Source organism: Glycine max, chromosome 2, assembly GCF_000004515.6.
Source record: "Glycine max cultivar Williams 82 chromosome 2, Glycine_max_v4.0, whole genome shotgun sequence".
NCBI classification, from domain to species: domain Eukaryota; kingdom Viridiplantae; phylum Streptophyta; class Magnoliopsida; order Fabales; family Fabaceae; genus Glycine; species Glycine max.
The window spans coordinates 20,282,427-20,298,211 of record NC_016089.4 but is presented as its reverse complement, the minus strand read 5'-3'; the positions used below and the strand labels follow the sequence as shown (position 1 = coordinate 20,298,211).

The window sequence follows — 15,785 nt, the reverse complement described above, 5'->3', positions numbered from 1 at the left end:
GGAAGTCCAAGTGGGACAGCTGGCTAAGCAATTGGCAGACCGTCCTTCTAGCAGCTTTGGAGCTAATACTGAGAAAAATCCAAAGGAGGAAAGTGAGAATGGAATAGGTGCAGAGAAATAATAGCTGGTGTCTGACCCCGCACTTGACCCTGTGGTAGAGTCTGTGAGTGAAACTGAAGAAGAGTTGGAGGTAGAAGATAAGAAGAAGGAGACAACAATAAAAGTGAGCGAACAAGAAATAAATGAGGAGAAAAATAAAGAAAAAGAAAAAGAAAAAGAAAAAAACGAAGAAAAAGAAAATGAAAAAAATGAGAAAACAAAAAAAGAAAAAGAAAAGGTAGAAGAGAGAAAGAAAAACAAGAGTGAGATTTCAAGGGAGAAGAAGAGAGAAACCACTCCAGCTGAAGGCAAGGAAGTACCATATCCCTTGGTACCTTCCAGGAAGGATAAGGAGAGACATCTAGCCAAATTTCTTGACATCTTCAAGAAGCTAGAGATCACAATGCCTTTTGGAGAGGCTCTCCAACAAATGTCACTCTATGCTAAGTTTCTGAAAGACATGCTAACTAAGAAGAACACGTACATCCACAGTGACACCATAGTTATGGAGGGAAACTACAGTGCTGTTATTCAACGTATCCTACCACGAAAACATTCAGATCCAGGAAGTGTCAAAATACCTTGTTCGATAGGTCTAGTTTTAGTAGGCAAGGCTTTTATTGATTTGGGAGCCAAAATTAATTTGATGCCGCTCTCCATGTGTCGAAGACTTGGAGAGCTAGAGATAATGCCTACTCAGATGACCTTACAGTTAGCTGATTGCTCTGTCACCAGACCCTACGGAGTGATTGAAGACGTGCTGGTCCGGGTCAAGCATCTCATCTTTCCTGCTAATTTTGTTGTAATGGACATTGAGGACGATGCGGATATTCTTGACATTTTAGGACATCCATTTATGTCTATGCAAGCTGTGTGGTGGATATGGGGAAGAAAAAGTTAGAAACGAGTCTGGAAAACCAACAGATCAGCTTCGATCTTTATAATGAAGGAAGAGAATTACTAGACCAGGATGTGTGCTTATAGGTGAAGGAGTTGGATGAGAAGGTTATGAAGGAGAGAACCAAGATTGATCCAAGATAATAGAACGATGCGTCAAGCTAATGACGTTAAGCGAGCGCTTGCTGGGAGGCAACCCAATCATTTTTAATTTTGTATTGCTTGCATTTAGTGTAGTTGTTGCTTGTGATTGTGTGTTTTTAAGCTTGGTTAGTATTGAAAAGAAGGGTAGATGAACTTTGGTGAAGAGATGAACAAAAAAAGACTCAGAAAAATTTTCAGTTGTTCACTCGTTAAGCGCAACACTCGCGCTAAGCGCCAATTCTTCACGCTGTATGTGAGCCCTTGCTCGCGCTAAGTGCTTAGACCCCTGACTAGAGGTTGGATGGTAGCGCTAAGCGCGCTTCACTGCGCTAAGCCCAATTATCTCTCTAGAATTTGAATTTCTCAAATTGGGCTTAGCAAGGTGATGCGATGCGCTAAGCGCCAATCCTTCTCTGCTTTGAAAATCTGTGGATAGCGCTAAGCGTGCGTTGCTGCGCTAAGCCCAAATACCTCTATGGATTTTCATTTCTCGCATTGGGCTTAGGGAGGTGATGCGCTAAGCGCAATTCCCTCTCTGTTTTGAAATTCTTTGGAATAGTGCTAAGCACCATCAGTGCGCTAAGCGCAAGCCATCATTGCATTAAGGAGCATGTTTATGCTCTAAGCCCTACCTTTGGCGGCTAAACGAAAATTGTAGGACCAATCAGAGTTGCAGACAGCGCTAAGCACGTGTCTTTGCGCTATGCCTAAATATCTCTCTGGATTTGAAAATTTTGGAATTGGGCTTAGCGGGAAGATGGGCTAAGCGCATGGTTGTTTTAAACCCAAACGTCATATTGTCTCGCTAAGCACGGTTGTGCGCTAAGCGAGCAATACTAATTGTGCTTAAAAGTAATTGCTAGGCAGTTTTGCATTTTCACCAAAGCTTTTGCATTTCCTTGTGCTCTGCATTCCTTGCATTCCTTCTGTTCTGTGCATCAAGTCCCTGCATTCCCTATATTTTGCTTCTTATTTGCAATTCACGTTCCGCAATCCAAGTAAGCATTTTCTATTTTGTTTTATTTTCCATTAAAGTTGCAAACTTTGGGATATAGGACTTAGTAGTTTGTAGGTTGAATTTCTATGTAGGTTTAGTGTTATTAAGTTAGTTATTGTTAGAATAAACTTAGGGTTTCACTGTAGGAGTAATGTAGTTTTGTTTAAGGGCCTAATAAGGGCCTTTGTTGAAAAAAGGGTGAAAACCCCTGGGTTTTTTCTGGAAAACGTGATGAACATGCTAAGTGTCGTGCTGCGCTAAGTGAGTTCATCGCTTCTGATGAAGATTTTTTATTTCCAGATGATCGCGCTAAGCCCGAACCTATCGCGCTAAGCGCGTTCATCTTCATTATTGAGTATCAATGTTGAACTCGCTAAGCACGCCTGTGCGCTAAGTGAGGGAGGTGTATCAGCGCTAAGCCTGGCTGCTAGGCTAAGTGTAATTTCATCTCTATTTTTCATATTTGTTGAATAAGGCTTAGCGAGCCTACTCGCTAAGCCTGTGCTATGTTTTTGAGAGGTTGAGCTAAGCGTGCCCTGTCGTGCTAAGCTCAAATCTCTATCTATTTGTGAAAATTGTGGATTTAGGCTAAGCACGCCTGTTGTGCTAAGCCTTTTATGCAGAAACAGATCTTCTGAGTTCTCTCGCTAAGCGCGTGGTTGTCATGCTTAGCCCACAAACAAATTTTCATAAGGTGCGCTAAGCTCAGCCTGCTGCGCTAAGCGCCCAGTCCTATTTTCAATTTTATTTTCTATTTTTCATTTGTGAATAACTCCTGTTTAATCCTTTTTTATTGTCTATTTCTTTTCAGATGGCTTCCCCAAAAGATAGGCACCAGCCTCAGCATCTCAGGCCCGCTATGACCGCTCTAGATTCATATCTCAGGAGGCCTGGGATCGCTACTCCGACATTGTGATTGGCAGGAAGATCCTGCCTTAGAGGAGTGTCATGAATTACCATACAAAATTTGATGAATTCAAGACTAAGCTTGAGAGAAGGAATTGGCATAAGGAGCTAACCAATTTCATGGATGGGAGCATCGATGTTGCCATTGTTAAGGAGTTCTATGCTAACATTTATGATCCTCTGGATAAATCACCTAAGCAGGTGAGGGTGAGAGGCCACTTAATTAAGTTTGATGAAGATGCCCTCAACACCTTTTTGAAGACCCCCGTGATCATAGAGGAGGGGGAGAACCTGCCTGCTTACTCCAGATTCCGTCGTTTGAGGCCAGATCCACAGGAACTGGCAGCCCGACTATGCATCCCTGGGAGGGGATTTGAGCTTAATGCTGATGGGCTGCCATTGAAGATCTTGCGGGGGAATCTGACCATGCTTGCTCAAACATGGAGCGTTTTATCATTCTCCAACCTGGCCCCTACTTCTCACACATCTAACATCACACTAGACAGGGCCAGGATGATATACGACATTATTCAGAAGATGGATATGAATCTGGGCTACATTATCTCAGCTCAGATTTCTATGATAGCTCAGCATGACTCCTCGAGGCTGGGTTTCCCTGCCCTCGTCATTGCTTTATGCAAAGCCCGGGGAGTCACTTCTGATTCATTGACTTTTGAGAGTCTCAATCTAGCCATTAATTTGGCTTATGTGAAGAAAAACTGTTGGAACCTTGATGACCTCTCAATCACTTTTCGGGGACCCTAAAAGACCAAGGGCAAGAGGTCTGAGGCTCCACTATCTTCTGCTCTCCCTACCCCAGCTCCTTCTACTTCTACTGCAGCTCCATCTACTCCAACTTCATCTTTACCAGCTCCAGCTTCAGCTCCTTCGACTTCTACCGCAGCTCTTTCTGCCCCAACTTCATCCACTCCTTTGCCAGTTCCTGCTCAAGTTTCTACAGGACCTTCAACAGTCAGCTCTGATACTTTACTTGCCATGCTGTAGAGCCTTCATAAAGGCCAGATCATCATCATGCAGCACCTACAGAATTCAGGCATGCAGCCTATCATGAGCATGGACGAGTTCATTAGCTAGGTGGCTTGGCCAGGAGTCCATCCTTCTCGTTCGAGAGTGGGTGAGGCCTCCTCAGCCCAAGAGCCTGTGCCAGAGGAGGATGAGCCCATCCCTCCTGAGCCAGACACAAAGATTGCTCAGGAGGAGGCAACATCACCAGAGCTTGTTCCTGAGTCATCCCCATCACCAGCTCCAGTCCTTGAAGACCCAGAGTCATCTGCACTGGCACCGATGCCTGATCAGTCTCTTGCTCAGGACCCTCCAGTTGCACTGATGTTGGATCTGAACGAGAATGCAGAGGATCATTTACAAGATGATTAACAGGATCTTTAATTTCTTGCATTTTGAACAGTTTTATTATTATTCCGTCTTTAGTACATTTTATGTTTATGTTTCAGTTTTTAATTTTCTGTTCAGTTGTTAGATTCAGTTTATAGTTATATTTTGTTTGGTAGCTTGTATAAAAGCATAATTGAATAATGCATTGATTATATTAAGTATTTTGATGTCTGATTTGAAATTCGTTGTTTGTGATTGGTTTGAATTAAGCAATTGTATGATTTGAGTGGATTGGAATGCAGTGTTTTGAGAGATTTTGCTATGTGAAGACCTACAGAGAATAAATCTTGAAGAGGAAGTTGTCCTGAGAACTTGAGATGAGTTTGTGAGTGATTGTGAGGTTCTAGAGGTGGAGGAGACATCCACACCACTTGTATTTCTTCAATCCTTCATTTTTCTCCTCTATTTGTTGTAAAGGAAGTTTCCCAGCTATGGAGAGCTAAATCCTTTGTTGGTTCTTCCTTGTAGGTACTTGATGTAAATAACTGTATATCTATTTAATGATGTTTTGTGTGTTCACTGTGCTATCAGAACTTCCTTCTACCATGCGTTTGCCTTAACCATGTTGATGCATGTGTTGTTAGGATCATTCAACAGTGGAAACTAGTCTGATTCTTAGAACTTGATAGGACAGGGCTAGTTTATCGTATTATCACGAGGGATCGGGGTACGGTAACCTAGTTGTTTGTATGTATATCTTAATGCGGTTCTGGTTGAGTTTAGTCCAACAAGAGGAATCTGAGGACGATGCTTGATCAGGATTAGGCTACACTATCATGAGGAATCGTGGTTTAGCATTTCAGGAGACACCATAGAACACATGAGCATTGTTAAGTAGAGAATATCTTTTTAACATCAGGCACCTACTACGAAGACCAATGTGTTGTCTACTTGTCTTTACGCATCATTACTCATGTGATTTTCCTTTTAATAGTTAGTTTGCATACCTGTTCATAGTCAACACATCTCTTTTCATACTAGACACTTATTCACTGAATATAGCTTTACCAAGTAACACAAGTTCCCCGAGAGTTCGATACTCGGTTCTTACCATTTTATACTACTTGCACGATCCGGTGCACTTGAACAGGATGATTGACAAGATCTTTAATTTCTTGCATTTTGAACAGTTTTATTATTATCCCGTCTTTAGTACATTTTATGTTTATGTTTCAATTTTTAATTTCCAGTTCAGTTTTTAAATTCAGTTTATAGTTATATTTTGTTTGGTAGCTTGCATAAAAGCATGATTGAACAATGCATTGATTATATTCAGTGGTTTGATGTCTGATTTGAAATTCGGTGTTTGTGATTGGTTTGAATTAAGAAATTGTATGATTTGAGTGGATTGGAATGCGTAGATCATATGCCTTGAATGAGAATGCAGTCATTAGAAGAGAAAGAACATGAAATTAGGATTATCAATGAAAATGCTAGTCGATTTGTCAGATTGATTGTGAAGGAATGCGTTAACCGTAACCCGGTGAGAATGTGATCTTAATCGTGAGAGAAATGACTAACATTGCATGAATCTTTGAATTATGGAATGAATGCATGAATTTGAGGATGATGAAGGCCATGTTTGATTGTAAATAGCCACTTAGCCAAAAAGCTGACCATGTGCATGAATGATTTATCCCTTGCACCCAGTTTTAGCTGAATGAATGTTTGATTGATTGAACCTTGAGCCTGCATAGTTTATCTCCTGCTACCATGTCTTAGGTTGTAGGAGAGCATCATTCATAGAAAGACTTGGTTCAAGGAAAAATTTGCCCCAAATTTAGGGGAGTCACATCTCAAATCAAGTTTGCCCCAAATTTGGGGGAGCTACTGGGTAAAAAGGAATGGAATGGTAAGAGCAGCACATATAGTCAAATGTGTTAAAACAAACAACTGTAAGTATAAAATAAAAGTGTGTGTGTGCTGCCATTTAATAAAAAGAAAGCTGAGTGTAAAAAGGGGGCAAGTGATAGGGTTGGGAATAAAAAAGAAAAAGGTTGATCTATGGATGAATGCTCTCCTAGAATCTAAGTTTTTGCGTCCTAGAAAAACCATGAATTATTTGCAGCCCAGCCTCATTACAAGCCTAAGAAAAGTCCTTCTGATTCAATTTGTGTGTTTATAACTATATGGCATGAGATGAATTGTAAAGGTTGAGATCCGTGTTAGCTGTTGATGATTAAATAAGCCTAAACACTTGTGCGTGAGTGAAATAGTGACTGTGAGGCTTTAGGTAATGATACTTCCCTGATATCTGCCATTCCTACTAGCTTATTTCAGTTGTGAGTCCTAATAAAAATGTTCCTATCTTTGAAAAGCTGCATGTTTTGTGAAGGGCTGGTGATTGAAGCATTTTTTGACATTCATTTCATGTGATTGAATTCTCTTGAGACAAACACAAGTTTTGTATAACCACTTAGATATTTCCACTTGAAGACAAGTGAGTTGTTCTTTCTTTGCTTGAGGACAAGCAAAACTATAAAGTTGGGGGAGTTTGTTAGTCGTCTAAAACTTCGAAGGACCGAGACAGACCAGTCGAGAGTCGAGGACATGATATTGGAAGATAGTTGAAGGCTTGTCAAAGGTCAAAGAGAAGTTTGTCCGACCAATTAAGCAAGACGGAAGAAAACATGTGGGCCATCATTGACCAATACAAGGAGAAGCTAAGTCTAGCGGCAACCCATGAACAAAAGCTAGAGGATAAGTATGCAAAGGTGTCGGTCCTACAAGCAGAAAGGGAAGCGAGAGAAAGAGTGATCGATTCATTACATAGAGAAGCAATGATGAGGATGAATAGGTTTGCTTTCACCTTCAATGGGAGTCAAGAGCTTCCAAGACTACTAGCCAAAGCTAAAGCGATGGCGAACGTGTACTTGGCCCCCGAGGAAGTTCATGGGCTCCTCGATTATTGTCTGCACATGATCGATTTGATGGCCCACATAATTAGGAGCTGCTAAGGCAGTTGTTTTTTCTCTTTAATTTAGACAAGATGAACGTTTTGTTCTGTAATAAAAATGAGTTCGGTTCAATACCATGTCTTTCCAATACTTTGACAACTTATGTTTAGCATGCATTCATGTTTAGTTCTTTGTCACATTACTCACTGCATTTTTTCTTTAGGCAGTAAACACCATAACTAAACACGCTTTAAGGCACCCCTATCGAACCCGTTCCAAAACTAGAGTCATGGGTGACATAGAAGAGGTGTAGGAACAAATGAAGGCCAATATGGTGGCCTCGAAGGATCAAATGTCTTCCATGATGGAAGCCATGTTAAGTATGAAGAGAATGATGGAAAGCAATGCAGCCGCAGTCGCCGCTGCTAGCCCCGCCGCTGAGGCAGATCCTACCCATTCGTCTGCCGCAAACCAAGGGCACCAACCCATCCTGGACATGGTGGGACAAGGAGGAGAGGTGTTAGGCAGCATTGATGGTCCACACATGGGGTATAACAAAAATGCTTACCCCTACGGCTTACCCCCCAACAAGAATGCTAATCATGTCGTTCTCGTTGAGGTTCAGCAACCCTCGCCTATGGGAGGCGCTCGAGAAGAACCACGAGAACAGACTCAAGTTGACTTCGACCCATATCACACGTTCATCACCGAGGGAACAGTGTGTAATGCTATGCCTCAACCCAATTCCACAGGAGCTCCTCAACCCCGCCCTTTGCAACCACTACATTTCTCAGTAGGAGGACCGCCTCCGGCAGTGGAAGAGAGAAAGAAACTTGATCTCATTGAAGAGAGATTAAGGGTTGTCGAAGGGTTTGGGGATTACCCTATCGCCAACATGACAAAATTGTGTTTGGTACCTGTTAGTCGATGCATATGACTAACTTTTGTGTATAAAACTTGTGTAAATTGTATCAAACTTCTCCAATTTATGGTTATTTTGTAGTGTCATAATTACTTTTTGTTAAAGATAGGTAATAAATACTTAGTACTCCCAGTTTCCACTATTGAATGATCCTAACAACACATGTGCGCTAAGCCTAAGGGTCATTTTGGTGAGGCTGAGCTAAGCGTGCCATGCTGCGGTAAGCTTAGATCCTCTTTTGTTTTGAAAATTGTAGATTTAGGCTAAGCCCAACATGCTGCGTTAAGCCTAATCTGCATAAAAATATTTTGTGTGTCTTTAGGCTAAGTGCGAGTCTGATGCGCTTAGCCCATGAGTAAAATTTTATAAGGCGCGCTAAGTCCAGCCTACTGCGTTAAGCGCCCAATTCAATTTTTAGTGTTATTTTTCTATTTTTGTTGAAAATCCCTGACTAATCTTGTTGTTTGATCTTATATTTTTAGATGGCATCAAAGAAGCGAAAGGCACTTGCCACACCTTCCCAGGTCCGATATGACCGATTCAGGTTCACATCTCCTAAGGCTTTGGAAAGGTACACAGACATTATTGTTCCTAGGAAGTTGCTGCCAAAGAGAAATGTGGTAATCCACCACACTGAATTTGATGAATTCAATGAAGAATTGGAGAGAAGAAGATGGGATGAAGAATTAACCAGCTTTGAGGAAGGAAGCATTGATGTTGCCATAGTAAAAGAATTCTATGCTAACCCCTATGATCCAGAGGACAAATCACCAAAGCAGGTGACGGTCAAAGGTCATCTGATAAAATTTGATGAAGACGCACTCAACACATTCCTGAAGACCCCTGTGATCATTGAGGAGGGGGAGACATTATCGGCTTATTCTAGATTTGCACTCTTGAGGCCTGATCCTCAAGAGTTAGCTGCTAAGCTCTATGTTGGATTTCCCCTGCAGTTACTTTTTGGTCCAATTTTTCTTTCTACAAATATGTTCAAGGGAAATCCGATTTGCCGGAAAGCGTACCGGATCGTCAAGTATTTGAAATTAAAATGGATGAATTCGAGTATCGAACTCAGGGAACTAGTATTGGACAGGGTTAAATTCAGAAATAAGGCATTGTTGAAAGAAACATTGATAATTGATGGTTTAAAACAGAATTAAACTAAGTCTAGGCTAAAAACAGTAAAAATTTCAAGTATGTAAGATTGACAGCAGTAGGTAAAGGTGTTGGGTCTTTCTAACAGACCAGCTGATGTATATAAAGATATTTCTCTAATCAATCATGCTTTTGTGTTCTATGTTGTAGCCTAAATTACTAAACCTCAATCCCTGGTTAGGCTGAATCAATCCAAGCTTCGTCCTCAGATCCCTCTTGTTGGACTAGGCTTAATTTAGACAACCCTCCTAGGTTTAGACTAACTTAAACTAAGTTTCATCCTCAGATCCCTCTTGTTGGACTAGACTCAGCTTAAATAGCTTACGAAAGTTTAGAGTAATTTAGCCTAAGCTTTGTCCTCAGATCCCTCTTGTTGGACTAGACTTAGACCAAACAACATTATTGTAACAGCATATATAAAACCAAAACTTAATCCGTAGATCCCTCATTTAAGACTAAGTTTCAATCCTGCTTCATTCAAGTTCTAAGGCAATAGTACATTTCCCAAAGCTAAAGTCACCTAACTATGCACACAAATGGTTTATCAGACCTAGAGCATACATAATTTAAGCACTAAAAGAAGCATTGAACACAAGAAACACAATCAATTAGATATTAAAGTAATTACATCAGCTGTTCTTTAGAAATCCCCAACAAGGGTGTTTAGCCAGCCATTACAGAAAAACCTTAACAATAATGAGATTAAGAGTAGAGAATAACTACTCCTTACACAAGAAGGGGGATCCCTCCTCCTCTTCTCAACATTTCACAATCACTCTGCAACTCACTAATCTCTTTCTAATTACAAAACCTAGGTAACTCTACAAAAGCTGCTCCTCTTGCTGCCTCCAGAGCTCTTTTCCCGAAACAGGCATTATGGTGTGCTTTGACTTCTCTATGATGGTGATTCTCTGGATTGTTACCCTAATTCTGCACAAAACAACTTTAAATAGGCTCTGAACCGCGACGTTGCGCTTAGCGCCACCCTCGCGCTTAGCGCGAGTAAGTGGATTTGAGCTTAGCGCCAGTTGTGCACTGAGCCTGGCTGAAGACAATTGTTGCGCTTAGCACACTGATCTTGCGCTTAGCGCGTGGCCCTGATATTGATGCTCTGCCAGATTCTTTTGTCGCGCTAAGCGTGCTGAACTTGCGCTTAGTAGTGGATGCGCACTTAGCCCAACTGATGAGCTAAGCTCAACTATCACTTTTAACACTTCATGACTTAGCCTCTTTTTCACCTGAAATTGCACAGATTTCATCATTAAATCCAATGGAAATATTCAAGAGACAACTTTAACAATAAAACAAGATTTATTTACAAAGTTACTACAAAATAATCATAAATAGGGGAACTATACAAGTTTTGGAAAATGTTTTCTATACAAAAGTTAGTCGTATAAGACGACTAACACTTTGCATCCCAGGGAGGGGATTTGAGTTGAATGTTGATGGTCAACCTCTAAAGATATTAAGAAAGAACATGACCACACTTACTTAGACTTAGAGTGTTCTTTCTTACTCCAACTTGGTCCCTACCTCCCACTCTTCTGACATCACACTAGATGGCCAAGTTGATCTATGGTATTATCATGAAGATGGACATGAATCTGGGCTACCTCATCTCCCATCAAATTTCTATTATTGCCAAGCATGACTCCTCTAGGCTTGGATTTCCAGCCTTAATCACAGCTTTGTGTAAAGCTAGGGGGGTCACATCAGATTCCAGATCCTTGGAGAGCCTTAGCCCTGCCATTAACTTGGCATATATAAAGAAGAACTGTTGGAATCTAGATGATCCAACAGTGACATTTAGAGGGCCAAGGAAGGCCAGGGGTAAGAGATCTGAGGCTCCCCCTACTTCTGCAGCACCAGATGCTTCTGCTCCTTTTTCATCTACTTTACTAGATCCTTCTACAGTAGCACCTTCTTCTTCTACTCCAGCTACTCCTACACCCATACCAGTTCAATTTCCAGTTCAGCTCCCGGCTTCTTCTGCTCTTGCATCAGTTTTGTGTTTACTCCAAAGATGCTTCACTCTATGATGCAGAGCCTCCATAGAGGGCAGGTCATTATCATGCAGAGTCTCCAGAGCTCAGGCCTACCATCTATTATGAGCACAAATGAGTTACTGACTCAGGTGGCTTGGCCAGGAGTCTAGCCTTCTCCTTCTCGAGGGGGTGGGACCTCCGCAACCTAAAAGCTGGAGCAGGTAACAGAGGAACCAGTTTTAGCAAAGGATGAGCTCACTCCTATTGAGCCCTGTTCAGTTGCCGCAGATACATCTATGGCTCAGGAGGAGGTATCTTCACCAGATCCCATGCCAGAGCCATCCCCGGCACTAATATCTGAGGACACCATGCCATCAGCACCAGCCATGGAGCCAGGGCAGCCCATTATTCAGGATGCACCAGTTGCTACAATGCTAGATTTAAATGAAGATCCGCCACAGGATGAGCAGGATGTTTAAATTCCGTTTTGTTTTAATTTCTTCAAATAATGAACAATTTAGTTATTAGTTATTTAGTTGCTTTATGTTTCAGTCATTTAAACTTCAGTCATTTAAATTCCAGTTATTTGAGTGTTGATTGCTTGTACAAAAAGCTTGTTTGAATAGTGAACTGATTGATTATAATATTCAATGGTGTGATGAGGTGTTTGTGAATGACTTGAATGAGAGTTGTATGAATTGAGTGGACTGGAATGTATAGACTTTGTTTTGATCAAGATTGCATCCACTAGAAGAGAAAGAACATGTGATTAGAACTTTGACTAAAAATGTTAGTCAGTTTGTTAGATTGATTGTGAAGGAATGCATTGATCGTATCTCGGTGAGAGTGTGATCCTTAAATTTTGAGAGAAACGACTATCATTTAGTACTGATTTTTGCATGAATCTCTGAAGTATGGACTGTTGGATTAAATGGCCTTGGAATAATTAAGAAGGGGGGTTGAATTCATTATGAATGTGTCTTGACTAATTAAAAAATTATCCTTCTTAATGTTACTAGAATCAATTAGGCTTTACTACTAAGTTATGAGAAAGTAAAGAACAAAAACAACAACTTAGACAAAAGTAAAGCGAAAATAAAAAGTGCACAGTGGAAAAGTAAAGAGTGTAGGGAAGAAGAAAGCAAACATAAGATTTATACTGGTTCGGCCACAACCCGTGCCTACGTCTAATCCCCAAGCAACCCACGGTTATTGAGATTTCCAATAACCTTGTAAAATCCTTTACAATCAAAGATCCACAAGGGATGTACCCTCCCTTGTTCTCTTTGAACAACCAAGTAAATGTATCTTCTACTTGAAGCGAACCACAAAGGATGTACCCTCCCTTGTGTTCACTATTACAACTAAGAAGCTACCCGCTTCTTACATATAATTCTCAGACGGTTAGTTCTTTGAATTCAGTGTTTGGGCAAAGAATTCTCAAACGGTTAGTTCTTTGAATTCTTTGTTTGGGGAATCAAAATAATTCTCGGACGGTTAGTTCTTTGAATTCTTTTGGCAGGAGGGAGAAGAAAAGAATCAAAAGAATTCTCAGACAGTTAGTTCTTTGAATTCTTTTGGCAAAAGGGAGAAGGAAAGAATCAAAAGAATTCTCAGACGGTTAGTTCTTTGAATTCTTTTGGCAAAAGGGAGAAGGAATGAAGAAGAAGAATAGCACAAGTTTTTGGCCAATGAACTTTTCTTGAATAAAGAAAGCATTAAACAAAAAACTCTTAGAAGAATGCTTTGAATGAACGAAAGAAATCTCTCATTGAAATTCATGCCATGGTCACAAATTTATAGTCATTTGATGACTCAAGTTAAAGTTTGTGACTCTTGGAAATTTCTTTAAAAGTTGTGACTCTTTTGAAATCTAGTCACTTTAAAAGTTGTGACTCTTTTTGAAAACTAGTCACTTTAAAAGTTGTGACTCTTTAAAAAATCTTCAGAAACTAGTCACTTTAAGAATTGTGACTTTTGGTGATTTAATTTTCAAAATAAGTCACCGGCAATCGATTACCATTATAGTGTAATCGATTACACATCAATAGATGTGACTCTTCATGTTTAAATTTAAAAATCAAAACATTTAGAAACACTGGTAATCGATTACATATATTGTGTAATCGGTTACACAAGTTTGAAAATGTTTTATCACAAGTTGTGACTCTTGAAATTTGAAATCTCAACGTTCAAAAACATTGGTAATCGATTACATGCTCATGGTAATCGATTACTACTTTGTAAAATAGTTATAAAACTGTTTGGGCTTCTGGTAATCGATTAATACCTTCTGGTAATCGATTACCAGAGAGTAAAAATGCTGGTAAAAGATTTTTCTTTGAAAAATTATTTTGGACAAATTGGGCTATTCAATATTTTCTTTTGAAAAAATATTTTTATACTTATCTTGATGCTTTTCTTGAAGTTCTTGCATATCTTAAGTCTTTTCTTGAATCTTCACTTGAATCTTGATTCTTGATTGAACGACTCTTTGATTCTTGAAACTTGCTTGACTCTTGATTCTTGACTTGAGTCTTTGGAATCATCAAAATAAACTTGGAAAGCATTGCTTCCACATGGACTGAATGCATGAATTGAGGATGATGAAGGCCATGTTTTGATTGTGATAGCTACTTAGCCAAAAAGCTGACCTTATGCTTGAATGATTTATCCCTTGCACCCAGTTTGAGCTGAATGAATTATTGATTGATTGAACCTTGAGCCTATACAGTGTTATCTCCTGCTACCTTGTCTTAGGTTGTAAGAGAGCATCATCCACTGGAAGATTGGTTCAAAGAAAATTTGTTCCAAATTTGGGGGAGATATTGGGTAAGAATTAAAATGGTCAAAGAAGAGCAGCATATACATACTATTTCGTTAAAAAAAAAAACTATAAGTACAAATTAACTTAATAAGTGTGAATGATGCAAAATAATGAAATGAAGCTAAGTGCTTAAATAAAAGGCAAGTATGAGGTAGGAATGAATGAAAAAAAGTAAAGGTTTATCTATGGATGAAGGCTCTCCTAGAACCTAAGCTTTTCAATCCTAGAAAAACCATGATTTGTTGGCAGCCTAACCTCATTACAAGCCTAGAAAGTCCTTCGGATTCATTTTGTGTGTTTATTTCTGTATGGCATGAGATGAAATGCCAAAGTTAGGACTTGTGTTAGTTTTTTATAATGGAATGAGCCTAAACACTTGAGCTTGAGTGAAACAATGACTGTGAGGCTTTGGCTGATGATCATTCCTTGATACATTTTCACTAGCTTATTTCAGTTGTGACTCTAATGCATATGTTCCTATCTTTGAAAAGTTGCATGTTTGTGAAAAGCAATTGATTGAAGCATTCCATGATATTCATTTCATATGATTGAATTTTTCTGTGAAACAAACACCATTTTGATTGACCACTGTATTTTGTCACTTGAGGACAAGTGAACTGTTCTTTCTTTGCTTGTGGACAAGCAAAACTGTAAATTTGGGGGAGTTTGTTAGTCGTCTTATACAACTAACTTTTGTATAGAAAACATTTCCCAAAACTTATATAGTTTCCCCAATTTATAGTTATTTTGTAGGGGTTTGTAAATAAATCTTGTTTTCTTGTTATAGTTGTCTTTAGAATACTTTCCATTGGATTTAATGATGAAATCTGCTCAATTTCAGGTTAAATGAAGCTAAGTCTTAAAGTGCTAAAAGTGGTAGTTGCGCTCAACTCACCATTTAGGCTCAGCGTGCATCCACCGCTAAGCGCAGCTTCAGTGCACTTAGCGTGGAAGAGGAATCTAGCAGAGCTTAAATATCAAGGTCGCGCGCTAAGCAGGACGATTGTCTTTAGCCAGGCTCAGCGCATGACTGGCACTAAGCTCAAATCCACTAACTCGCGCTAAGCGCAATGTCACGGATTCAGAGCCTATTTAAAGCTTGTCTTGTTTAGAATTAGGGTACACAATTTTTAGCAAGCAGTACAAAATTCCAGAGCTAGTACACCATAGTGCTAATTTTAAGATAGAAGCTCTGGAGCCAGCAAAAGGAGCAGCTTTGCAGAGAAGCCTAGGGTTCTGCAATTAGAGAGATTAGTGAGTTGTAGAGTGATTGTAAGGTGATGAGAAGAGGAGGAGGGATCTCCCTTCTTGTGTAAGGAACAATTATTATGTACTCTCAATCTCATTTGTGTTAGGGTTTTTCTGTAATGGTTGGCTAAACACCCTTGTTGGGGATTTCTAAGGAACAACTGATGTAATTACTTTAATATCTAATTAGTTGTGTTTTCTGTGTTCAATGCTTCTTTCAATGCTTAATTTCTGTATGCTCTTGGTCGATCACCCATTTGTGGTACAGTTAGGTGACTTTAGCATTGGGAAA

General features: G+C 39.8%; 1 protein-coding gene across 1 annotated transcript; it reads left to right on the top strand.

Moving 5' to 3' along the window:
* Window positions 1–502: 502 nt before the first annotated feature.
* Window positions 503–3,053, top strand: LOC102665100 (uncharacterized). The gene is made up of 2 exons (XM_006575853.1): window positions 503–970; window positions 2,949–3,053. The coding sequence occupies exons 1-2, from the start codon at window positions 503–505 to the stop codon at window positions 3,051–3,053; spliced, it is 573 nt and encodes a 190-aa protein (XP_006575916.1).
* The last annotated feature ends 12,732 nt before the right edge of the window (window positions 3,054–15,785 follow it).

Coding starts and splice junctions, on each gene's coding strand:
- LOC102665100 (XM_006575853.1), top strand. CDS start 503: ATGCCTTTTGGAGAGGCTCTCCAACAAATGTCACTCTATGCTAAGTTT. Junction 971..2,948: donor CATTTATGTCTATGCAAGCT/GTGTGGTGGATA, acceptor ATTTCTTTTCAG/ATGGCTTCCCCAAAAGATAG.